Raw genomic sequence first — 26079 nt, 5'->3', positions numbered from 1 at the left:
ACCGGCTCCTCCTCCCCGCCGGGCTGGGCCGGGCCGCGGGAACGCAGCCCGCTTGGCGCTCGACGCCGGGCCCGGGCACCGACATCGACGGGGCCGAGCCCGCGAGCGCGGGGGGAGCCCACGGCTCGTTCTGCAGGGCCCCGACGGACTGACGCTGCTCGGGGCCCTTCTCCCGAGGACCGGTGTCCCTATCAGCAGCGTCGCCATGTCCTCGGTGTTTGGGAAACCCCGCGCGGGCAGCGGGCCGCAGAGCGCGCCACTCGAGGTTAATCTGGCCATCCTGGGGCGTCGCGGGGCCGGCAAGTCGGGTGAGTTGGGTGGGGGGCGGAAGGGAAGGGGTTGGGATGGGACCCGAGAGACAGGGAGCGGGTGTGGACGCTGTGGACTTGTTTGCAGGCAGGCTCCCCCACTGACTTTGGGGGCTTCCTGCACCCAGGTGGGTTGGGTCAGACAGCGTGATTTTCTTCTTTGCCTCATTTTCTCTGTTGCTTGGCTCTCTCTCTAGTTTGTCCTCAGCTCCTCCATCTCTCATCTGTCTTGGGTTCCTCACCTGTCTTTCCTTCTGTGTCTGCGACACTAGATATCTCTCCCCTCTGCCTGTCTCTGTGTCTCTTGGTCCTCTGCTGATCTCTCCCTTGCTGTTCAGCGCCTTCCATCTGCTCTCCCTGGGGCCAGCAGTCAGCTCTGGTGACTAGCACCAAAGGGACCTGTTAGGCCCTAATCTTCAGCCCAGGCCCCTCTGAGCTTAGTCACAGCCTTGTTATTCCTCAGTTTAGGCTAGGGATGAAGGGAGGTGGTAGAGGTCACTGGGCTATTGGGATTTTCCAGGGAGGGGCTCACCCCAATTCCCTGGGTTAGAACAAAGTGTGCATTCTTATCAAACGTATTTGTTTCAAGTCAGACCCCTCTTGTGACTTTCTGGAAACACATTGGACTATGGTCCCAGGCGCCTGGGACTTGTTCTTGATGAACCAAGATCTTGGGTTGCCACTGAGATCCTTTCTGCCAACTCTGAACTCTGCTTTAACCACTCCTGGCAGCTCTCACCCAGGTGGAGCCCAGGTGTGGGGGCGGGGAGGATGTCACCACAGGCAGAGACCTGGAGAAAGGGTTCGCCTCTGCCCCCCTGCCACTCATAGTACCAGGGGGCTGAAGGTAGGAGGGCAGAGGGGGCTCCTCGGCCGGCTGTGTTACAGTTACTGCCATTAGTGACTGGCCAACATGGGCTGTTAGCTAGGAGTTTCCTCCCCCGGAGTGTTCTTTGAGACTCGCTGGGATCCTACTCTCCACTTCTGAAACCAGCCCCCTGACTCAGAGAGGGAACTCTGAATCATGTTTTCCTACAGAAAAGATTTGCCCTCTTCCCTTTGAAAATCAAATTGTGTCTGTAGTCTGTCACTGGTACAGTTTAGCCAGTGACTACACGAATGAAGGAAGTTAAATTTTAAAGTATGTATTCCCTGGGTAGTAGTTTACAAAATGACACTGTTAGGAATCCTGGGAAAGAATTTTAAGGATTTTCTTTAAAATATCACATTACTTTTTAAGAGTCCAGCATAATAGTTGGCTGGCCCTGGGCTCTATGTGGCTAAATTCTGAACAAAATCAGAGTTCTATTAATGAATTCCACCTGGGGAGAACTTCATTTTAGGTTTTACATTCTTCGGGACACCCCTGAGGCCCAAGACAGAGTCAAGACTTGAGACAAAGGGGACCAAGGACTGGAGGGTGTTTACTTGGGACGTGAGTGTTCATACTCCTCCCAGGGATCACAGACTGATCAACTCAGCTCTTACTATTTGGCTTATAGCCAAAACTGGAATAGATGCCCCACATTTCAGAATCTTCATGACTTGACCAGGGTGGGGAATATCTCCCTTCAGTTTGAGTTTCACCAGGCTCACCCTAAGGTAACATGAGTCCTGGACCCCTCAGTTTGAGTATTTTTTTTTTAAGATTTTATTTATTTATTTGAGAGAGAATGAGAGAGAGCATAAGCAGGGGGAAGAGCAGAGGGAGAAGCAGACTCCCTGCTGAGCCCAACTGAGGGCTCGATCCCAGGATCCTGAGATCACGACCTGAGCCGAAGGCAGACACTTAACCGACTGAGCCACCCAGGTGCCCCCAGTTCAGGTCTTTATAAACACCCCTTAGGCTTGCCTCTGATGGCTTTTCTTGCCATAAAAAAAAAAAAAAAAAAAATGCTAGGATGCAACTGGAGGGGCATGGTTCCCCATATTTCTGGTTTTTGCTGAGCTTCTCAAACCAACTCCTCAGCTCCCAGACTCATTCCCCCAGAGAACTGAGCTTAGTGTCAACCAGGAGTCACAGAGGCTAGATAAGACCTCCCTAAAATGAGAGGGGCAACCTCCAGGGCCAGCAGCCAGATGCGGCAGGGGGAGACTGAGCCAACTTCTTTCTGCTTCCTGCAGCTCTGACCGTGAAGTTTCTGACCAGGAGGTTTATCAGCGAGTATGACCCCAACTTGGGTAAGGAACTACTCCTCCTCATTCCTCCTACTGTGTCCCACTTGGATCCCCCGCAACACACATGCCTACACTGTGGTGGGCCCAGGCCTCACTAAGATCCATCATCTGAGGGCAGAGGGGAGGCGCCACCAGGATGACTCAGCCCATGGGACAAAATGGTGTAAGTGCCAGAAAGACATCCTTCCACAGCCCACTCCAGACAACTGGGGTTGGGGGAGTGGCTTAATTAAGAGAACCGAGAGGCTGATTTGCCCTAAAATATGAGGTATGGTGAGACTTAAAAAAAAAAAAAAATAGAACGTCTATAACCATTAAGCGTTATTCTTCAAAATGGTCACTCAATGTACTTTTCCAAAAAAGCTGGGCAAAACACTTGAGAGAAATTCTCTAGTGGTACTGGCTTCTGACCCATTTTTGAACCACACAAGAAAACTTGTCTTGTTCTACAGCCATATCATGGTATATTGGAAGAAAGGATGCTCTGTTATCAGAGCTAAGTTTGAACCCTAGCTCTGCCACTTACTGCCTGTGCAACCTTGAAGCAATAACCTAATCTCTCTGAGCTTCTGTTTCCTCATCTGTAAAATGGGCATAAAGATACCTATCTCAGAAAATTACTGTGAGCATTAAAGAAATAACACATGTAAAAAATTTACCCTAGTATCTGATCTACAGCAGACATTCAATGCATGTTCAGTTTTCCTTCCTCTTTTTTTTTTAAGATTTTATATATTTGAGAGAGAGAGAGAGAATGAACAAGCAGGGGGAAAGGCAGAGGGAGAAACAGACTCTGAGCACAGAGCCTGATTCAGGGCTCAATCCCAGGACCCGAGATCATGACCTGAGCTGAAATCCAGAGTTGGAGGCCCAACCAACTGAGCCCCCCAGGCGCCCCTCCTTCCTCTTTCCTTAAAGTTTACATTTATAACGTTTGTTTATTGTAAACTATTCCTGAGAAAAATACTGGAGGCAGGCTGCCAGAGAAAATACAGGATGACCATTTAAATTTGAATTTCAGAGAAACAGCTAACAGTAGGAGGAATGAGGAGGAGTGTCTGGATATGCTTAGCCTTTTGGAAAGGGGGGTTACAGTCTTGGATTGTTTTTTTCCATTCATAAGAATTAAATAAAGCATTTGTGGGACCCCCTGGGGGCCCTCCCAGGAAACGCAGGGCTATGGGGCACAGACTAGAAACTCCACAGTACAGCATTGCCTGCAGTAGGCCTCTGATGGGACGCGCTGGGACACCTGCCCTGAGCCCGTTGGAGCCCTCAGTTCAGGCTGGAATATTGAATCCCAGTGTCGGAGCAGAAAGGGACCTCAGGGCTATTTAGAATTTTTTCCCTAAGTAGCAGAAGCCCTTCTTCCCAGGTGATCTTAAATAGAACCCCACGGTGTCAGAGAAAGCAGAGGGAGGGTCTCCTGGTTAAGTCAAGAGTACAGGGCAGCTGACTCACTGACAGTCCCTAAGGAGTTTGTTTCTCAGAGCTTGGTTTGACCACCTGTACTCTAACCCAACCCCTTGGTGCTACAGAGGAAGAATTAGGCCTAAGGAGCTGAGGCTTCCAGGCCAGGGTCACACAGCAGGTCTGAGGGGACCCCATTTGATTAGCATAGGAGCGGGACACAGGGTGTAATTGTGTGCTGGCTAGGGGAGGCGTTGAGAGAGGCCAGAACATGAAATCAGACGGAGTGGGGGAATTGAGGACGGGGAGGAGGTGGGAAGGAAAGGCATACAAGGAGGGGTGTCTGGGAAGGAAAAATGGAGATTTCCAAGGATGGTTCCTCACAAGACAAATTCTGCATAGCTCAGGTGGGGAATACTTACACTAAAAAATATTAGCTGTTTCTCTGAAATTCAAATTTAAATGGTCATCCTGTATTTTCTCTGGCAGCCTGCCTCCAAGTGTCTTTCTCCCTACCCCCAATCCCTACCCTTCTTGCAGGGTCCCCCCAGAATAGCCTAGTACAGGGGTGGTTTGGGCTTCCTGATTGAGTAATTTTGGAGTTCTGACCTGATAGTGGAATGCGTGGTCACGCTGTCCGGCGGTGGGGGGGTGGGCAACAGCTCCTCGGCGGTCATTTGCCCTGGCCTGAAAGCCTGTCAGCTGGAGAGATGACCAGACGCTCTCCTTCAGCATTCTGGGAGGCCAGTGCCACTCCTTGGGAGTTCTGCCTTACCGTCTGAACATTCGAGCCACTATCCCATGGCTGGCCACAGCAGTAGTGGGGACTCCGGGACTGGAGCCTTTCTTTCTGTGGAGAAAAGTCTGAGCATCCAAGGGGAGAGTTAGCCACCGGGACATATAAAACAGCTCCTTCTCTTTTCAAAGCTCTTCTTTGAACCCTGAGTGAGCTTCTTGAGTGTGGAGACCTGCGTTATTCATTCCCATTTCTAGCATGGAGTGCGGTACTAGGCACAACACCCCCAGCTCACCCATGCTCTTAAACATGAGATTGAACTTTGGTTTTAGTATTAACCTTTAAAGAAGAGTTCCAGCTATTATCCCCATTTTACAGGTAAAGATATTGAGGCACAGAGGGCTCAGTGATTTGCCTATGGAGAACCTCAGGTACAAAGGAAGATGGGTACCACTCCAGCAGCTTTCTCATAAGGGCAGCCTTGTGCCCTAGAGGGCCTGGAATCAGAGGTCTGTATGGCACTGTGTCTCTGAGCCTCCATTTCCCCATCTGGAAGATGGGACCAATAGCCTGTGCTCTGTCTGAGTAAGGGTTGTGGCTGGGAGAGCTGGTAGGAGCTAAGAGAATCAGTGTCTATGGAAAGGCTATGCCTGTGCTGGGCACTCCAGGAAGGGGCAGGGGCCCCCAGGAGAGCATCCCCTCACAGAGGAGCTGCGGGCACCTTGCCTGGCTTGCCCAGGGCAGAATGACAGCTTCTCACCCCTCTTGCCCTCATCCTGCTCCAGCAAGGAAATGGACACCATTTCTGAGGCATCATCCTACACACACTCTGATCAGAGCACCTTTACCATCTTTAAAAAGATTATTATTGCGTAAATCAGGGGAAAATAGTTTGTGAAAAGAATCTTCTCTCAGCATGGAAGTCCTCAGAATATTATTTAGAAGTAGGAGTTATGAAACCTATGTGGTTAAGGACCCCAGAATGCCCTGGAGAGCAGGACTTGGTGATGAGACGACAGGACATTCCTGTAACTTGGAAAGGACCCCCCCATCTCCAGTCACCTCACTTGCCAAGGGGGAGGCAGCTGGATAAAACTGATCTGCGAGGCTTCCCCCAGCTCACCCATGCGTGTGCCACACCTAGACTGGGGCTTCTGCTCTTCCCCTGCACTCTGCCCAGATAGAGCTGGAGGGTCAGCTGGTCCCCTGAGCAGAGGGTGAGGGGGTCCCCACGGAGAGGTAGCCCAGGTGAGAAGACTCGAGTTCACATTCCTTCCACTGATGGGGTGCTGTGTGGCAGTGGGTAAGTTCTCTCCTCCTCTGGGTTTCATCTCTCTACAGCGGAGCTAACAGTAACCTTGAAAGGCTGTTTGCTGTGAGGAACCCCAGGAGACCAACATTGGGCTAATATTTTTTGTTGGACTGAGCTCGCAGTGCCTGTTTGGGGGTGGGGGAAGGGGGTGTGGAGCAACTAAAAGAGGTGCATCAGGCAACTTTGGCAGAAAAATAAAGAAAAATCTGAACAAGATGTAGGCATCTAGGGGCAGCTCCTCTTGTACCAAATATAGTTAAAGGTTTGGGGCATATTTTCCATTAGATTTTTTTTTTTTTTTTTTGTCTTTGAATAAGAGCAGCTATTTATCCAAGTCCCCAAACAGGCTGGGGATGGGAGCTGTCTGTGATTCCTGCTGGCTGCTAGCGGACCTGGCATGTGTCCAGGCCTGGCTTGACTGCCAGGGGCTCTCAGAGACAAGTGGTTGTGAACTCAGCCAGGGTTGGGGGCGGATGGTGGAGGAAGGCAGAGAGAGCCCCCGTTCTGCCCAGAGAGGTCTTCTTTGGGGTCACCTGGGGCACGGGGGCACCCAGGGAAAGGTGAGGGCCAAGTGCACTCACACACATGGGCCAGTGGCATAGGGGGAGGTTGGAGATAGGGAGAATGATGGCCAATATGACAATGAGGTCCTCTTTGCATGCCTGGCCACTTGCGCTTTCTCAGGTTTGAGGTCATGAGAACAAAAAAAAAAAGGTGAAAACTCATGAAATCCAAATAAGGTCAGTAGTTTGTTCATAGTATGGTACCAATGTCCATTTCCTGCTTTTGATCACTGTGCTATGGTTATGTAAGGTGTTAACATTGCCGGGAGCAGAGGGAAAGGCACACAGGAACTCTCTGTACTATTTTGCAATATCCGCATGAGTCTAAAATGATTTCAAAAGAAAAAAAAAAAATCACCTAGGAATGTGAACCTGCCCTGTAAACTTTGGAGCACCGCAATCCCCACTGTCCTTTACCAGGCATTTATGGTGGGCCAGGCCCCATGCCTAGGGGCCCATCCAGTCCTCACACAGCCCTGTGAGGGTGCGGGGACAAGCGTTAGCACAGTGCCTGGCACAGAGTAAAATCTGGAAAACTTTTAGCCAGTGTTATCATGTTATCCCTATTTTACTTTTTTTTTTAAAAAAAAGATTTTATTTATTTGAGAGAGAGAGAGCAGGGGGGAGGAGCAGAGGGAGTGGGATAAGCTGACTCCACGCTGAGCGTGGAGCCCAAAGCGGAGCTCGATCCCAGGACCCCGAGATCACGACCTGAGCCGAAATCAAGAGTCGGATGCTCAACCGACTGAGCCACCCAGGAGCCCCATGTTATCCCCACTGTAAAGGGAGGAAACAGATTCTCAAATGAACAGTAATGATGTGGCCAAGTCACATGGCTAAAAGGTAGCTGAAGTTGGGTGTGATTCCACATGTCCAACCTAAAATATTCGACTACGCTAGAGTCCTCTGCTATTGTTTTGATAAGGATTATTTGTAAACCTTCTTAGGGACCTCTGAATGGAGTCGCACATGCACACACACACACACCCCCCACCATATGTTGTGTGCTTTTCTTTCCCCATCCCTTCTCCCACTGGGGGCTTCCTGCGGGCCGGGTACTGTGGTCAGAGGGAAGAGGGCGGGGAAGCTTGGGGTTTGGGAGGGATGGGCTGGCAGTGCAACTCCAGAGACCTCTGCTGCTAACCAAGCCCATGGGCCGCACAACTCCATCCTGGAGGCTTGGTGGGTGGACCCAGAACACAATCCCATCCCCTGTGGCGTGTTCTGTGACTGACCTCTTATGCTCTGAGCCCTGACAGGTAGAGCAGCATCTCCTGGGTGGGAGGTTCTGTCTGTGTCCTCCATTTGGGTGAGAGCCGAGGCCTTTCCAGTTTGTCCCAACTCAGCCAGCCCCAGAATAGATCTCCCAGGGTCTAGCACAGGGAGGCTGGGACTCAGACCCAGTCTGCCACTGAGGCCTGCCTCTGACCTGGCTGACCATCTGTTGCAGAGGACACCTACAGCTCCGAGGAGACAGTGGACCACCAGCCTGTCCACCTGAGGGTCATGGATACTGCAGACCTGGTAAATTACCCCCATTACCCATGGAGAGCTGAGAGTCAGTGCACCCTCCTGAGAAGTCCTGCTCCCAGAGTGGAGGCCTCAGATGGGAATTTGCAAACTTGTTAAGCTCTAGTTTGCTATGTGACCCTGAATGAGGCACTGACCTCTCTGGACCTGAATCTTTTCATTTGCCAAGGGAGAAGGGATGGGACGGGGCCTGGGGAGACCTGATGGTTGCTGGCGTCAGCGCTGAGATCCTGTTTTGGGATTTGATGCTCATGCATATACGGAGATGGGGCACACACTGCAGAGGCCCCCCCTGGCCCAGGTCCCCTCAGTACACACATTCCCCCTTTGTTCTCACCACCCCCTGCCAGGACTGGATACCAATTATTCTCAGAAGCCCAGGGGCACCATCAACCTGACCCCAAACCAGCAGTGCCCAGGGAAAGCCAGGTCTCTTAGCAGCCATGCCAGAGTCTTGGCTCTGTGCCCCAGAGGCCAAGATCTCCAAGCCTCTGGCTGGGTGGTGGGAGTGAGGCTCCCAAGACAATGCCTCCTTTCACACCAAGCCAAATCCACACTCAAGTGCCCCTTTGAAAAGGGCCCTGCTGGGGAACAATATACAAAGACCCAGGGAGTGGGGAGGTAGGATGAAGCAGCTCAGGTGAAGGCCTTTACCCCCAGCGAGGCTTCCCTCCTTCGCCTAGGACACCCCCAGGAACTGTGAGCGCTACCTGAACTGGGCCCATGCGTTCCTGGTGGTGTACAGCATGGACAGCCGCCAGAGTTTCAAGGACAGCAGCAGCTACCTGGAGCTGCTCGCTTTGCACGCCAAGGAGACCCAACGCAGCTCCCCTGCCCTGCTGCTAGGCAACAAGCTGGACATGGCCCAGTACAGGTGAGCGCGGGCGGTGTGTCCTCCTCGCTGGAGCCCACTGGCCTCATTTGGAAAGGCTGTGTGTCATCATCGGGGATTATTGGGCTGCTAAGGAAAGTAATCCCTGCGAACTTGGGTTAAAGGGTACAGTGTGCGTGGCCTTCCAGACAGGCCAGGGCAGGAAGGGAAGAGCTTCTGGCCCACACGGGGGTTGGACCCTAAAAGTCAGAAAAGCCACTGCTTCCATCCTCATGGGGCTTTGTGGTCTCTCTCAGCGGCACCCTCTCTTGCCTGTCTATATGACGTTCCATCCTCACTCCCCATAGCTGGCTGGTTATTATTCAGTGCCCAATTCCAGTTCTGAGAAGAAAGGCTGTGATTGGCTCCTTGAGTCAAGTGTCTGGTCTGGTCCAACCAGCTCTCATCTCACCCAAGCACTGCGGTGCTGAGGGCAGCTTCTTTTAGAAGGGGCTGGACTTGAATTAGAGGTCACAGACTGGGCCAGGGGGCAGATTACCAGCAAATACTGAAGCATTTTGCTTGGCGAGCACAGTATTTTAAAAGACCTGTAATTGGAATGCTTTGAGGAGGGGTATGCCCTCTCCAGCTGACTCAGGCCTTACCACTCCCCATGGCTTTCCTCCACTCTCTCCATACATTCGAGTTGCTTGCCTGGCCCCTGAAAGCATGGCACTCCCACTTGAGTAATCCCACTGCCCTTGTCCCAACACTGACATTTGTCCTATGTGGCCTGTCCACCTTCAACGTCTGGTGCCTTCCACCCATCTTCCATCTGTCCCTCCCTGTTCATGGCCAGTCACTCCTGCTTCCCCAGACCCCAAAGGCCCATTGGCTGGGATAAGCCAGGAAGGGACCTTTGGTGCAGAACAAATCAGAAGGGCAGTGGGAAAGAGAGGTGCAGTCTCATGAAGAGGGGCCACTGTAGGAGCCTTCAAAGGCCATCAAGCCCTTAGACAAAGACAAATTCCATCCCAGGGAATGAAGGAAGTTGTGTGATCTTAAAACCGAAAGGTGGTTTTTGAGGAATCATAGAGCCCACGATGCCTGGAAGAGGGGTCAGAAGACTGAATTGTGGTAAATCTATCTTCAGTATGAGGGGAAAAACTAGACCACTGTTTTGATCCCAGTCTTTGCCACAGGGATTGTCTAAAAATGGTTGGGGAGCAAATAACAAAGATTATGGGGCTCAACCAGAGCAGCTTCAATTCCCTAAGGAAAGTTGTGGCCGTTTACCCTCATTTCCTTCTTTGATCCAGTCTGGTAGTGGATCAGGATTTGATGCACAGTCAGTCTTGTAGCTGAGCATTGGTGTATCTCCCAGGACTGTCTTGCCGCTACATGGTAAATTGTGTGTTAGAGCATGGTAAATTGGTGAGAGTGGTTCCCAAATTGCTGATAAAATTGTCACCAGGCTGCAGCCGAACAAGAGAGGATCATGTGACATGCCTGTGTCCCCCGTTCACACACATGTATGCATGCATGGGGTGCTAGTTTCTGAAAATTCATGAATTCAAGCCCGCACAATGAGAAATTTTTAGACTCAAGCTTGTCATAAAAGCAAATAATATCAAGTGTTCCTTCAGAACGGTTCCTCAGGAAACAGCTTACAGACAGGACACCAGCCCTCGGTGGGGAGTCTAGATGCTCTGCCCCTGGCCCTTTTTGTCCCAGTCACTCTCTGTCTGATACTCCCCCCGGGGCAGCTAGCCCACTGCCAGCCCCCCTGCTCTTGCCAAATTAACCTTGGCTCAGAAACCTCTTTGCATCACTACCCACTGGTCTCATGGGCTGTGCCACTGTCCCCAGGAATGGCAGCGCAAGGTGGTCGCCAAGATTCAGCCAATGGAACCTTGGCCTCAAAACCTCAGGTACCCCCACCCCTTTCTTCTTCTGGACATCTGACCGACCCAAGAGCTGGTCTTTTTCCTCTCACCTTGATTCCCATGGCTTTCAGGCCAGAAGCTTCAAGGACCTCCCCAGTTAAATAGTCGATCCCGTCAGGAAAGAGGGTATAGGACGAAGCTGACAATAGGCGTTGTTCTCTCCCCCCTTCTCTTCCTCCTTCCCATGAAATGTCACCCTTGCTCTCCCCTGCCCCTCCCTTGGACGAGCAGGCAACTCTCCGCATGAGCCCCAGAACTCTGCCAACCACAGGCATCCCGAGGTGCCTCACCCTCCCCTCCTCTGTGGTCTCACACGTTTCCGTCCAGACCACACTGCCTTTCTCTGGAGCTGATCCCACAGGCTGGGGCTGAGGGTGGCTCATTTCCTGACCAAGGACCCATGCTGGGCTAGAGGAAGGCAGGGCTGGGAATGACCATCTTCTTCCAGCCACAAGCAGGGTCTAGCCAGTAAGCTGCTCCCTTGCCCACGCTTTGTTCCTAGATTCTGCTTTGGAGACATCAGCCACCATTTATTGAGCACAGACTCTGTGCCAGGTAATACACCAGGCACACGATACAAATGGTCTTTCTTAATTCTTTTAACAACCCTGCGGGGCAGATGTCATTATCCCATTGTACTCACGAGATGACTGCAGGTCACCAAGCCCGTGAGTGGGGAAACGAGGGTAGGCGCGGGCCTCCCCGACTCGGACGCTCGCTCCTGACCCTGCCTCGCCCTGCTTCCCCACCAGGCAGGTCACCAAGGCAGAGGGCGCCGCCTTGGCGGGCAAGTTCGGGTGCCTGTTTTTCGAGGTCTCGGCCTGCCTGGACTTTGAGCACGTGCAGCATGTCTTCCACGAGGCCGTGCGGGAGGCACGGCGGGAGCTGGAGAAGCATTCCCTGCCCCGGCCCCTCTTCATCTCGGAGGAGAGGGCCCTGCCCCACCAGGCTCCGCTCACCGCCCGGCATGGGCTGGCCAGCTGTACCTTCAACACACTTTCCACCGTCAGCCTGAAGGAGATGCCTGCCGTGGCCCAGGCCAAGCTGGTCACTGTGAAGTCATCCCGGGCCCAGAGCAAGCGCAAGGCGCCCGCCCTGACCCTTTTGAAGGGCTTCAAGATCTTCTGAGGGCAACCCCCACCCCGGATCCCGGACTCAGCAGCTGGGCGGGGCTTTCCCTCTGACGGGGCAATAGCCCTGGCCCTCTGGCGGACAGTTGACCCCTCTTCCAGCACCAAGTAATGTCCCGGACACCCAGTTCACTGTATGAGCTGGAGGGACAGGCAGGAACACTGCTCTTCCTTGCTCCAGGCCTTGGTTTCCATGGTAGCCACTGCATTCCCTGACCCTGAAGGGAAATAGCCACTGAGACAACCCAGAGACCTGGGGTCAGCCTCAAGTGGAAGGAAATTGCAGTGTCCATCGTGGTGCCATGACTCCTTCCTGCTCCAGCTGCAGCCAGGCCAGATGTGGCCCCCAGGGGACAGCTCTGGATGGTCCCTAAGTGTAGGCCCGAGAACATGCTGCAGGAGGAGCAACCCTGAGGTCCTAGCACCATCTGGTGGACAGGAAGGACAGAGTGGCTACAAGTTGGCGGGGAGGCGCCTTGAGCCTGGCCCTCCTGTTGTCCTCTGACTTCACAGAAGCCCCAGGCAACAAACCCCACAGTTTAAATAATCCTACGGGTCAGGCTGTGAGAAGCAAAATTCCCAGGAAGGGCTATTTCCAGTACTTTACCTTTCGGTGAGGACTGGGGGCTCTGGATCATCTGGGATAAGGAGCCTCCAATGTTTTTTCCCCCAGGAGACAGTGCCCCCTTATTTTCCCATCTTAAATTCAGGACTCTCTCCACAGACCCTCAGGACCAGCCTCCTGAAGTTTAATGATCAGAGCTGCAGAACAAAGTCATTCTCTCTAGTGACCAGCCCCCAGGACTCCCGGGAGCCTACAACTGGGGGTATCACTCACCCAGTGGGCACTGTTAGCCGGCCTGAGGCTCGTAGGTAGAAACACAGTAGGCCAACTGTAGTCTAGTCTAGCAGGACCCAGTACCTTCGACAGTGGGTCTGAGTGTTCTAAGTCCACTTTTGAAAGATAGAAGCTAAGGCATTTGGGGTTCAGAAAGCAATTTTTTGCATAAATTATTTGGGGTCACCACCGCAGCTGATACGACACTGTGGCTCAGACACAGGATCAGGACACTCTCTTGGGATCCCATTGTCAGCACAGGGAGTTCCACAGTTTTCTAACTCTCTTTACCTTGGGGCCCCTGGCCCAAAGGAAGTCTCTCGTGGGCCCTCAGCAGATAAGCAGGTAAAGGAGAGGGCTCTGCTAGGAGGAAAGGGATGTGAAGGGGATTCTGAGCCCGGAATCCTGCTCTTGGCAATTCCAGGACCTTGGATTAAGAACAACAGTTCTAACCCGGCCTTCAGCCCCATTCTGTGGATGGAGAAGCTGAGGTCAGAGGGAGGCTGTGAACTCCTCAAGAGCACACGAGGAGTCCTAGCCAGGCTTCCTGACCCACAGGCCGACTATGGATTTCTCGCTCCTGCTCCAAGCCGCTTGTGTTGGAACACGGCCGTTTGAACAAACTATGCAATTCTAAATGCCCACTTCCAGAAACCTTTTAATAAAAAGTGTTTTTTCCCCCCATAACAGAATATTAGTTTGATTGCAGTTCGTTCATCTTATCTGCTGGCAACATGGGGCAGGGCTCTGAACTCTTACTAGGTCTCCGATTCTTGTGGGTCTGGAAGGAGAGCCAGTGGCGCATCTGCCTCTTTTAACTCAATTGCCACCTGGGCTAAATTGTGCTTTTCTGAGAGCAAAGTCTCTCTTAGGATGTTCAGGTTATTGTCATCTCTGGTTTCAGCCTCAGCCAAGTCTTGGAGTTCTGGTTTGTTTTTCCCCAGGAGTTTTTTATTTCTGGGAGGAGAGAAAACACTGTTGAATCTGGGTTCCCTGAGCTGGGGTACTGAGTGACTGGGGGCAAGACTGGGTCTCCCAAGTAGATTAGCGGGTTGGAGGGGAAAATCCAGTAGGCAGTCCTGGGAACTGTTAGGGGAGAAAGCCCAGATAGTTTGGTGTTCTTTTGGCAGAGAAATGGCTTATTCTCGTCCGTGTATCATCTCAGCAAATCCTCATTGCCACCATGAGCTCAACTATTCTCACCCCTTGCTCCCCTTACAGGTGAAATGGGGTTCAAAAATGTCAAAGATGCACATACCTTGGACATGCATTTAAGTTATCCCATTCCCACCCTCATCCACCTCATCCCCAAACTATTTCAGGAAGTTCTTAACTAATCTTCCTGCTTCTAGGTGCTTGCTTTTCCAAACCAGCCCACACACAGCAGTCATGTTTCTAAAACCCCAGTGTGCACACATCACTCCTCAGCTCAAGCACCTTTAGTGGCTCCCCACTGCCCATGTCCTTAAGCTGATGTTCAAGACCTAGCCTTTCTTCCAGTAACTCCCCCAAGTGTCCTCCCTCCGAAGGCAGTCTTACTCAAGGTACCCCTAGGTTTCCTGGCCATTGTGGAGGAACCCAGCTGTGGTAATGGCTGACTGCCCAGAGAATCTGCTCGGGCCACAGGGGGAGCAGCTCAGTGTCTGCTCTTCCCATGGACAGCCACTTTGTCCCTGAGTTGACCTTGCTGAGGGCGATGCTTCCTGACAGGGTAAGAAAGGCAAGGTCACATTTTTAGGAGCTACACCCCTTTGGTTCCTTTTATATCCTACATCCAGACTAATCTTGCTAAAACAGACCTTTCATGTCCCTGTGCAAAGCTATTCTCTGGCTCCCCAGTGCCCATGAGCTAGAACCTGAATTCCTTGGGACCCATACATTCTGGGTCCTTCCCTCCTCTTGTCCTCCCTCCATCCCCATGCCATGTCACATTGCACAGCCATATGGGCCAGGCCTCCTCCTCCAGCACCTCAAGCTTGGTGCCTATTGTCCCTCAGTCTAGAAGGCTTCCTCAGCCCACTCTCCCTTTCTCTCTTTGTCCAGAAGGCCCCAGATCCCACCACTGAGCTCCCACATACTCTGTATCTCCCACACTGAGCATCTGTCACTCTAAACTACACTTGGCTCCCCACCAAAGTGTAAATTCTACAAGGCTGCATTTTGCTGTCCCAAAGGGTGGCTAGCCAAGACCTCTAGATGCCCGCTCCGTAGATTTCCCTTGGGAGGGCAGGTCCCCCACCCCCCAGAGACCACCCCCAGACCAGCTCCTCACCTGTTTGCCTGGATGCTCCTTCCCAGGAGGACGAAGCTTATCACGCCCACCACACCCACCAGGGCAAAGATGGAATAATTCCAAGGAGATGCTGGGGAAGGACACACGGAACAGAGCCTTGAGGAGAGGCTGGGTGCCCCTCAGGCCCACTAGCAGTTGGGGCTTGGGTTCAGACTCAGCTCATGGCATCAGTCATCCCCTGCTGTGAGCCAGGTGTTGTAGAGACTGACGAAGATGAGCCCCTGCCCTGCGGAACCTCCAGTGTGGGGGAGGGGGAGAGGGAGGGACAATTTCTGCTCTGCAGAAGCCCTAATCTAAGTGTGGGGGGGGAAGGGGTGGCAGTGAAACTGTGTCCAACAACTGCCAACAGAGAATACATAAAGTGGCCAATCTGACTTTGGATAATGAGATGTGTCCACACCGTACCAAAATAAGGCAGGATCCAGCCCTGGAGCCATTGCGTTTGCTGTTCCCCTTACGAGGAATGCTCTTCCCCCACATAATCTGCGGGGCTCATCATTTCATCTCCTGCAAGCCCTTATTCAAATGTCAGCTTCTTGGTGAGGCCTTCCTTGACCGTGGTACCTACCCTTCTCTTCCCTTTCTGTGCTTAATTTTTCTCCGTATTGCTCATCACCCACATGCTCTGCAGTTTAGTCGTTTGTCTTGTTGATTTTCTCTCTCATTAGAATATGTGCTGCACGGAGGGCAGAGACTTTTGTGCTTCATTCACGACTGTAAGCCCACTGCTGAGAACTGTGCCCAGTGCGCAGAAGGAACTTAATGAATATTTGTGACTGATCCGATAAATGAAGAAAATGAATGACCAAGCCCTGAGAAGAGGGTGCGGTGAGGCCAGACCCCTCTGGGAATTAAGACCCCCCTCAGCCTCAGTCCCCACCTTGGGGGGAAATGTGCAGCTGGTACTGGAGGAGGCAACTGTGTTGGGGGATTTCAGCCAGATTCCACTCCTTGTGCTGAGGCCCATATGCCCCCTCCCTGATCCGCCCCCCACTTACCATCTTCCACGCGAAAAAACCAAAGCATTTCTTCCAGCAGTTCCTGAGGCACCGTGGTATCGGCTGGGGCTTGGATGACCCCCTCACTGTGGTCCATGCCCCCTGCTCCTGGTTGGGATACGTTTCTGCCAACGAAATCCTTAGGTCTCTTGGCTCCCCAGGTGCCCTCCTGGCTTCCTAGGTTCCGGCCTCTGGGCAAAGCCCTGAAGACCCCTGAAACAAAGCAGAGAGCGTGACCGGATATCCTGTCCCAGATTGACCTCCCTTACTGCCCAAACCCAGCTCTCCTCTGGCACACAGTTACTGGACCAAGACGACTGGGACTCAAGGCAGGTGGAGTCTGGAGAGGCAGAAACCATCGAAGTAGGAGTCACTCAAGTCTTTAGTAAGATTCATTACATGTGGAGAAGAGCGTTGACCTGGGAGTGAGGAGGACTGAGTCACTGATGGGCTATGGGACCCTTGCGGGGAACATTGTCCGTTTTTTGCCTGCCCAGCATCCCCAACTAGCTTCTGCAGCCCAGTGCCCTCCGTCACTCTGGTTTCTTAGCGAGTTGTCCCACCTCTTGCCATTGATTTTCCTGTGGCAGCCAATCTCACAGGCCCCTGTGTCCCCACCAGGGCCAGACCTGTCAGTCTCTCTGCTGGACATGGGCATACCTGTGACCCAGAGCTGAGAATAGGAAAATGCCAGAGAGAGGTACCTGCTAGCACCTGCCAGAGATCCGGGCGCCACACAAGAGCCTGAACTCATGCTCCCTGGATAAATCCCTTCCTTAATTTGAGCCTGTTCCCATTCCTATAAAACAAAGCAGGTTCAGCGGTGTTTACCAGACCTCAGTCCGTCCCCAAACAGCCACAAATCTTGACATATTCTTGTACTGCCTGTACTATTTTTACTTAACCTAAAACATCCCACTATCCACATTCAAATGAAAAGAAATAGGTGCAATTAACTTTGGCAATATATTTCCTTTAATCCAACATAACCCAAATATTCTCATTTCAATGTAATCAATATAAAAATGGTTGAGATATTTTACATTTTTCATACCAAGTCTCTGAAATTGGGTGTAGATTTTACACGTATTGCATATCTCAGTTCTGACTAGTCACATTTCAAGTGCTCAGTAGGCTCATGAGGCTAGTGTATGATACAGCCCAGGTCTGTGCCCAGGCCAGGGCCAGGCTGTGGCAGCTGATTCTCCCGGCTGCTCTGGGCTCCCAGCTTGAGGACAGCAAGCGATGGGGAGTGAGCCTTGGGCTGAGAGCCAAGGAGCTGGCCCCTCATCTGGCTCTGCCTCTGGTTAATTTGTCTAAGCGTATCACTGGGTCCTCTGAAGAACAGAAAAGGAAATAATAGGGAAAATAAGATTATCTGTTCAATGAAGAATACCATCAATAAAGTAACAAACACATTTCCAGTTGGGATAAGATACTTAACGATACTCAAAATCAAGAAAAGACTGATATCTAGAGTATACAAAGAATTCTTGCAAATTAACAAGAAAAAGACAGGAACCCTAATAAAAGATAAAGGATGTAAACAGGCAATTCACAAACTAGGAAACGCAAAAGGCCAGTGAGCATATGAAGAAATGATCAATCTCTCTGGTAATCAGAAGACTGAAAACTAAAAAAAAAAAAAAAAAAAAAGAATGAAAATTAAAAGAAAAATGAAATAGTACTTGGCATCTATTAGATGAACTTGGTTTGGAAGGTAGATAATGCTGTGTGTTGGTGAGGCTCTGGGGCTATAGCCTTAGGTGCTAACAGAGGGAGTGTAGACAGGCAGCCATCTCGAGCGCAGATCACCCAAAGTAAGTATACACAACCCACAACACAGCAACACGCTCCGAGTGTGTGTGTGTGTGTGTGTGTGTATCCCAAAGAAATTATGCCCAAGGATCATAAGGGGGTATGCCATACCATTTATGAAAATTCAAAATATGCACACAAAATAATACATATTTTACAAAAACACATTTTTTTAAAAGATACACATTACACACATTAGGATAGTTATCTTGGGGGGAAGAGGAAAAAGGGAGCAGGAATGGAAATGAGAGTAACTAAAGAAATAAAACTGGAGAAGGGTTTTGAGTAGACCAATCATGAAAACGTCATGGCACTAATAACAATGACAAAAGCAGAAAGAGAATAGGAGGGTCCCCGAGACGATCTCAAGGGCCCCTACTCTGACGTGCCTTCTGTAATAGCCTCTGGAGGCTCAGCCAGGAACATCCCAAAACAGCTGCATGGCAAACAGCCAAACAGAAAAGCAGAGTACTGATAAAAGGATTGACATCAGAGGTTTTCCCAACTCTAAATGCTCTGAGAAAACTGAAGAAGCATCTATAGACTTTGAGGGAAGATATTTTAACACAAATATAATACTGAGCTAAGTTTTTTATATATGAATCATTTGTGTGTCAAGATAGAGATGGAAGATCAGGGAGAAAGATCTTTTTTAGACTTTCTGGGACTTGGCTGCATATTACCTACTTACTCATCACTTACCGAATATATGTAGAATAATGGAAGGACAAACTTACAGGAATGGCTAATCTATGTGATTTGCTATTCCAGCTCCAACTGTCTGTCCAGAGCCCTTGTTAAGAGGGGTTGTGATTTTCTGTCCAGTCTCAGAGGCAGGAGCATCTGGATTAATTAGTAACATTGGCCATAGACTCCTGTCACATATGCAGACCTCCCCTGCCCCAGATCCACAGAGAAAAGAGTGTGAAGGTCAAGATACCCAACACTGACTCCCTCTGGGGAAGTGGAATGGAGCCTAGACACATGGGATGTTCACTTGGAACATTTCTGTGTTGTATACATTTGTCATGAGTATACACTACCTTCATGGAAACAATACATGTAATTATATTTTTAATGTATGTATATTTTGAATATATATTTGATGTATTTGCATGTATTTTTTAATGTTTGTATATGTTGTATTTACCTTTTGAGAGAACAGTCCAATTTTGGATGTTTAATTAATGGAACTGATAAGATGTCGCTGTTCTTCCCAACTTGATCTGTAGATCCAATGCAATACCAATCAAAAATCCCAGCAAGTTATGTTATGGATATGGACAAACTGATTCTAAAGTTTATACGGAGGGGCAAAAGACCCAGAATAGTCAACACAATATTGAAGGAGAAGAGCAGAGTCAGAGGACCGATGCTACCCAACTTCAGACTTCCTATAAAGCTGCAGTGAGGGGCGCCTGGGTGGCTCAGTTGGTTAAGCATCTGCCTTTGGCTCAGGTCATGATCCCAGGGTCCTGGGGTCGAGCCCCACATCGGGCTCCCTGCTCAGCGGGGAGTCTGCTTTTCCCTCTCCTCACCATTCCTGCTCTCTCTCTCAAATAAATAAAGTTAAAAAAAAAAAAAAAGGCTAGAGTGAGCAAGACAGAGTGGAATTGAAACTAATCAGAGGTGTGTACAAATTTGCTGGCTGCTGTCCACAGTGGAATGTGGGGCCACAGACACCTAGGCTAAGGATGGGGTGAGGGGTGTCTCTGTCACCCTCTGCTCCCCAGCTATAGTTTCATAAATGTAGTGCTAGGATTCCTTGTTGCTTGGTCCCCAAAGCCTTATACCTATGTTATACTTTGGCTTTAAATGGGTTCGCCAGAGACGCTCCCCAGCTCCCCTGCGGGCAGAGGCAGGCCCAAGTGGGTCCATGGGAGGCTGTACTTCGACATTGTCACAGACATTTCAGAACCAGGCCTGCCAGCATTTTTGTTTACCGACCCCTTGGGGCCAGTGTCCGAGCTGGGTCTGGGGCGCTGGGTGAGGAAGAGGACACAGCTCACGTTCTTCCTAGCCTTCCTAAACCAAAGTTCTTGCCACACCCACCAGCCCAGCCTTGCTGCTGGGTTTTCCTTTCCTTTGGGTATTTTCACTATGTGGGAAGCAGGTTTTTCTAGGGGGGAACCACTTTTTTGGTACAGGTATAAGTTGGGGTTTTCAGGGAGCCCTGTTTGGTGCATCCTTCTGTATTTTCTTTCCTCAATCTATGCAAAGTGGCTCTGGCCTCCATCATCCCCTCGGACGCCAGGGGGCTGCCTCTTGAGCCCAGGTGGGTAGAACCTCCTCGGAGGGGACTCCGATTCTCTGGCAGGGCCTGAGGTATGTGTGTGCGTGCTTGGTGGAGGGCAGGAGGGCGTGAGGGGGGAGGTGGGGAGGACCATTTTTGCCCTTTGGAGCTTGGTAGGAGGGTGGACCCCAGGGCTTGGCAAGTGCCACTTCTGGCAGGTTTGGAAATTTCCAAATAAATCCTTGTTTATTAGTGGTAAAAAAAAAAAGTTTAATTGTTTTAAATTGTATAACATTGTTATAATAAACATATACCAACAAACAAAAAACCCAAATGACAACATGAACCCAAGTCTCGAACGGAGAGTCGGCCCTCCCTGGTTGTGTTAGATGCCGCGAGAACGGAGGACACGTTTCCTTTAGAGCACTTACCCAGGTTCCTTCTAGAGTGAGCATCGTATTAATACACCTGCTTTTAAAAAATTATTAACCGGGCGCCTGGGTGGCTCAGTTGGTTGGGCGACTGCTTTCGGCTCAGGTCATGATCCTGGAGTCCCTGGATCGAGTCCCGCATCGGGCTCCCTGCTTGGCAGGGAGCCTGCTTCTCCCCTCTGACCCTCCCCCCTCTCATGGGCTCCCTCTCTCTCATTCTCTCTCTCAAATAAATAAATAAAATCTTTAAAAAATAATAAAATAAAAAATTATTAACCAAACTTCATGATTTATTTGGCTTTTGTTTTCCCATTCATGTCCTTTTCCTATTCCAAGCCCCTATCCAGGATATCACATTGCATTTAGTTGTCTTGTCTCCTTAGGCTCCTCTGGGAGATCCCTGCTTTTTACACAGGGCTTAACCATCTGCCACTGCACTGTCACTCCTACCAAAGACCCTGAGCCACCCATCCCCATGGGAGATGGAAGACACTCACCCTGGATCCCGCTGCTGGGTCCCACCTTGATCTGCTGTTGAGAGCAAGCACTAGTTTCCAGATCCTTCTCTCAAAGGAGCACCCGATGGTCTCTGCACCTGAGCACCCCACACAGCTGTCACCCGCGGGGCAGTGCTACGAGCCTGTGGCAGGGGCCCATCTGGGAGCTCTGCCCTTAGCACACGCCCAGGCCTGGAACCTCCTCCGTCACTCCAGGGTGAATGACCTCTTGAATGAGCGGCCCCGGATGGCAAACTGGCTCCGCCTAACTTTAAGGATCTGAAAGAACCAGGAGCTCCAAGCTTTCCTTCTTATATGTTAGCCTCGAGTAAATAAAAAATATCTAGGGGCGCCTGAGTGGCTCAGTGGGTTAAACGTCTGCCTTCAGCTCCGGTCATGATCCCTGGGTCCTGGGATCAAGTCCCGCATCAGGCTCCCTGCTCAGCGGGAAGCCTGCTTCTCCCTCTCCCACTCCCCCTGCTTGTGTTCCCTCTCTCGCTGTGTCTCTCTCTGTCAAATAAATAAAATCTTTTAAAAAAAAAGAAAAAAAAAATGTCTAGACTCCCCAGGGAATGGGTGGGGGAGGACCCTTGGACTGGGTGTTCCGTTGTTGCAGGGGGTATGTAGTCTGCCCACCCCAGGCCACTATTTCCTGCTATTATCAATATTTAACCACAGAGCAGGGAGCCAAGCCTGGCCTTTTATAGCCTGTGCTTTCTCACAGTGAAGGTCATGACCTTGTGTAAATTCTCTACAAGGAGCTATAAAATAATACTTTTCAAGGGCTAGGCTAGGTTGAACAGGATCATGTAGGGGGAAGGACTTGGTGGGGAAGCAGAGCAAGGCCAGACTCATTCGATTCTGATTGTTGCTGGGCTTTGGGCTTCTCCACCCACTGGCTCCTTGCATCTCCAGCAACCTTTGGAGTTGGGTCAGCAAGGAGTTCCCATTTCACAAAGGAGCCAACAGGTTGAGGAAGGTCAAGTGAGAGGTCCAAGTTGCTCTATGAGTTAATACTAATTAACAGTGTGGATGACATTATGGTGCAGAGGAAAGGAGACCCCACAGGGAAACTAAGTTCTGCATGGAACTCCAGCCCCTCATCATTTTGTAACTCATTCATTCACTCAATAAATATTACTTGAGGGGCGCCTGGGTGGCTCAGTTGGTTAAGCGTCTGCCTTCGGCTTGGGTCACGATCCCAAGATTCTGGCATCGAGTTCCGCATTGCGCTCCCTGCTTGGTGAGGAGCCTGCTTCTCCCTCTCCCGATCCCCCTGCTTGTGTGTGTGTTCTCTCACTCTCTCTCTGGCAAATAAATAAATAAAATCTGAAAGAAAAAAAAAAGATAGTGATAAGGGGAAGTGACAAGAGATAAAATTGGAGGATGGACAGAAGCAGATCATGCAGGGCCTTATAAAATAGTATAATTTTGGACGTAATGAGAAATCACTAGGCAGGAAGTGATGGGGTCTGACTGACATTTATCTAAGATCACTTGGCTTGCTGGTGTGGACAATGAATTGTGAAAGAGGAAGAGAGGAGCTGGGAGACTTGGCATTCATCCAGGCAAGAGACAGTGGTAGTTTGGGTTGGGATTGTGACCGTAGAGATAATCAGATCCAGGGTGCATTTGTGGGAGAAAGGCAGCTGATAGTTTTCTTGAGAGAGGAATTCAACACTAATTCTCTTAAACACAAAAGGAATTTAAAAGGAATTTATTGGCTCATATAACTGGGAAGAGCAGGGTGGAGCTGACCTTTGGTATATTTGGAACCAAGAGCCTGAAGATCCTTAGCTCTTTCTCTCTCCTGCTCTCTCCCTGCTTCTCACTGGGTATCAGGCTCATTCCCACATGCTAGCCATTTCTCGGAACCTGGACCAGGCTGCAGGAAATCCAGGCTCACATCTTTATAGCTGGAAGGAAAGGAGTCCCTTTCCTCAGATCCAGTTTGGCAATTCCTAGGAAAAGACTATTTGTCCTGGCCTGGATCACGTACCCATGTTTTGGATCAGTTATTATGGCCAGAAAGTGAGGTACCATGGATGGCTCAAATCTCATGCCCACGGGATAACCATGGCTGTGAACTGGATAGCCACTCCAGTGAGCGTCTCTGAAGTGACTCCTTGACCCCAATCCTCCCTGATCCCCCCTGTCTGCTTTTGAGGAGTGTCATGGGGCCCTTAAAGGGCACTGTGTCCCCTTTAAGAAGAGCCTGCCCCAGCCCATGTAATGAGAGAAGAAATAGTGTGATACTTCTGAATCGCTTTTTTTTTTTTAAGATTTTTATTTATTTATTGAGAGAGAGAGAATGATAGAGAGAGAGCATGAGTAGTGAAGAGGGTCAGAGGGAGAAGCAGACTCCCCGCTGAGCAGGGAGCCCGACGCGGGACTCGATCCCAGGACTCCAGGATCATGACCTGAGCCGAAGGCAGTCGCTTAACCAACTGAGCCACCCAGGCGCCCTGCTTTTTTTTTTTTTTTTTGCAATTTATTTAAATGTTTTTACTGAAGTATAACATACATACAGAAAAGTACTTGAATATTATGCTATGGCTTAGAGAATTTTCACATGAACACACCCATGTGTGAAACCCACACCATCCAGATCAAGAAATAGAACATCGCCAGAACTCAGAAGTCTTCTTGTGTCCACTTCTGGGCACTAACCCACACAAAGGCAACCACTAGCCTGACTTTTAATACCATAGATTAGTTTGGCTTATTTTTATACTTTATCTGAATGACCTGCAAAGCCTACATTTTTACTATTTGGCCCTTTAAGGAGAAAGTTTGTGACCCCGACAACAAGATAAAGGAATCTGGGTCCCTGAATGACCTCATGGAGCAGAGCTGCCTATCTGCCCTGGACCAGCTGTCTACCTCTGGAGTGTTATATGTGAGAGAAGTAAACTTTGATATGATTCGAGGCACTGTGTTTGGGATCTCTTTGTTACAAAAACTTAGCTAGTACTATAACTGATACATACATTATTTGTGCCCAATAACTGCTGAATAAGGGAATACCTAGCATCAGAAGAACTAAGTTCTAGTCCTATTCATCCTTGCTACAACCAGCCGTATGCCTTTGAGCTAGTCACTTGGACCTCTTTTTCTTATCTAACTATATATAAGCTTCAAAGAGAAGTAAAAAGGAAAGGTATTTTAGAAATTATTATCAGGAGAGGCCAATTATGTGTTGACAAAACTCAGGCCCTTTAAGCTCAGGAGATATTCCCCTGGGTTCAACCAGTTAGTTTTTCTACTTAAAAATAAGAGGGGGGGTTAAAAACCCCAACATGAGGGAGATCTCTTTTCCTAAGAGCAGTGGGTGATGAAGGTAGGGAAATACACACTGGGCTGTCCAGGGTCTTGACCCCTCGGCTCAGGGCACTTTAATCTCAGCCCAGGGTTAAGGTGCCAGGTAGGGTCCCTGGCCCTGAGCTCCAGGGTCTAAGGATAAGCATCTTCCTGCTTCTCAGCCTCCTGCCTCCCACACTGAAGACGCAGTGCTTGCTGGGAGGCTTCCGGACACTGCTCTGGACTTTCAGCTCAGGCTTTTCTGCTCCTTGGGGTGGGCCATCCATCATCAGCTGGTGCCAGGAGGGGTGGACAAGCCCTTGGCTAGCCATCTGTTCTTACCTTCATTTTCACAAATGTCACTTACACTCAGAAGCCAATTTAATAATTAAGTTTGAACAATAATTCTGGCAAGTTCCCAATAGCAGCACAGTCTCTTCTCAGTAGAGAAAACGTCATAAAAAAACAAAAGGAAATCTAAAGGTGGTGATGTAAGGAAATGACAACACAGGGGAGCAGAGATAGGTGGACGAGGACGTTTACTGCAACGTCGCTTAAGATGATAAAAAAAGAATATCTAGGGCGCCTGGGTGGCTCAGTTGTTAAGCAACTGCCTTCGGCTCAGGTCATGGTCCCAGGGTCCTGGGATCGAGTCCCATATCGGGCTCTCTCCTCTGCGGGAAGCCTGCTTCTCCCTCTCCCACTCCCCCTGCTTGTGTTCCCTCTCTCACTGTGTCTCTCTCTGTCAAATAAATTAAAAAAATAAAATCTTTAAAAAAAAAAAAAAAAGAATATCTAAATGTCCAAGAACTGGGGAGGGGTTAAATTATGGTACCAACGGAACCACGTATTCCTTCCAGGGGCCAATGTTTATATTAAGCCCAGAGGAAGGAAACATAGAATAGAAACAGCGGGGACATTTTTGGAAAAGGTAGGGCAATTAAGTCCAAAATTATTGGTGCTTAAACACTGACTTGATGCCTCCATCTGCAAGAGGGTAGTTGGAAGGAGAGCTGGGTATCCAAAGGGAAACCATCTTTTTGCTGAAATGAAATGATCTCAGGGAGCAAATCCTTTTTCAACAGACCCATATCTTGCTGGAAGCATTTTAGGAACTTTGCAAAGTATTGGAAGTTTGGGCAGAGACTGGTGGGTAGCAATGGAACAAAATATGTACTTTCTCCAAGAAAGGACATTTGGCCACCACTACTTTCATCTTAGCTATAGCATTTGAGACTTTCTATGTCGTTGACCTTTCTTTATAATCCTCACTTCTATGTCTTTGACACTTTGCTCCTGGTTACAGTATAACCAATTATCTTCTTCAGTTCCTGACTAAATCAAAGTCCAAGAGTAGAATCAAGTCAGAGTCTCTCAGCCTTTCATTTTAATTTAATAGACACGACGTTTAATCATGCCCATACGCAGCACTCTGAGTAGCTTCCTTTGAAGATGAATTGCTAAATAACGTGAGGAGTATCTAACCCCGTGGTAAGGCAGCATTTCATATTAATCTGTCTGAATTTTGTTGTTATCACCTTTCACAAGCAAGTAAGCATTCTTTGAGGGGAACTCCACAGCATACAGCTGACCCCAGAATTAAAGAAAATACTTCTAACAATTTAGTTAGGACCATTTAAAGTTTTATTACAATCTTGCTATAAGGGAAAATGCCTCGGGCTGTCCTAGTTTAAAGATTCACTTTTGGTGAAAGGTTAGATAATCATTGTTAGACTAGATTTTTTTT

At 49.7% G+C, this 26079-nt stretch overlaps 2 protein-coding genes across 2 annotated transcripts; one reads left to right on the top strand and one right to left on the bottom strand.

The window, feature by feature from the left end:
• Positions 1-74: 74 nt before the first annotated feature.
• On the top strand, positions 75-13454 carry RASL12 (RAS like family 12). Its single transcript, XM_006734854.3, has 5 exons — positions 75-308; positions 2433-2489; positions 7958-8031; positions 8721-8911; positions 11547-13454. Exons 1-5 carry the CDS (start codon positions 206-208, stop codon positions 11920-11922), a joined length of 801 nt encoding a protein of 266 aa, XP_006734917.1. The 5' UTR covers positions 75-205; the 3' UTR covers positions 11923-13454.
• Positions 13403-21210, bottom strand: SLC51B (SLC51 subunit beta). Its single transcript, XM_006734853.3, has 4 exons — positions 21033-21210; positions 16054-16266; positions 15035-15125; positions 13403-13719 (listed from the first exon to the last, which is right to left on the bottom strand). The coding sequence occupies exons 2-4, from the start codon at positions 16148-16150 to the stop codon at positions 13521-13523; spliced, it is 387 nt and encodes a 128-aa protein (XP_006734916.1). The 5' UTR covers positions 16151-16266; positions 21033-21210; the 3' UTR covers positions 13403-13520.
• Positions 21211-26079: the final 4869 nt, after the last annotated feature.

Source organism: Leptonychotes weddellii, chromosome 9 (genome assembly GCF_054177405.1).
Source record: "Leptonychotes weddellii isolate Sample4059 chromosome 9, ASM5417740v2, whole genome shotgun sequence".
Taxonomy (NCBI): Eukaryota; Metazoa; Chordata; class Mammalia; order Carnivora; family Phocidae; genus Leptonychotes; species Leptonychotes weddellii.
Note: the sequence above shows the minus strand (reverse complement) of the source record. Positions and strands in the feature narration are given on the sequence as shown.

Bases quoted from the DNA above. Each gene is read 5' to 3' on its own strand.
- RASL12 (XM_006734854.3), top strand. From the start codon at position 206: ATGTCCTCGGTGTTTGGGAAACCCCGCGCGGGCAGCGGGCCGCAGAGC. The intron at 8,032-8,720 runs GTAAATTACCCC...TCCTTCGCCTAG, and splicing joins TCATGGATACTGCAGACCTG to GACACCCCCAGGAACTGTGA. The intron at 8,912-11,546 runs GTGAGCGCGGGC...CTTCCCCACCAG, and splicing joins CTGGACATGGCCCAGTACAG to GCAGGTCACCAAGGCAGAGG.
- SLC51B (XM_006734853.3), bottom strand. From the start codon at position 16,150: ATGGACCACAGTGAGGGGGTCATCCAAGCCCCAGCCGATACCACGGTG. The intron at 15,126-16,053 runs GTAAGTGGGGGG...GTCCTTCCCCAG, and splicing joins GTTTTTTCGCGTGGAAGATG to CATCTCCTTGGAATTATTCC. The intron at 13,720-15,034 runs GTGAGGAGCTGG...CTCTCCTCCCAG, and splicing joins AGGAGCATCCAGGCAAACAG to AAATAAAAAACTCCTGGGGA.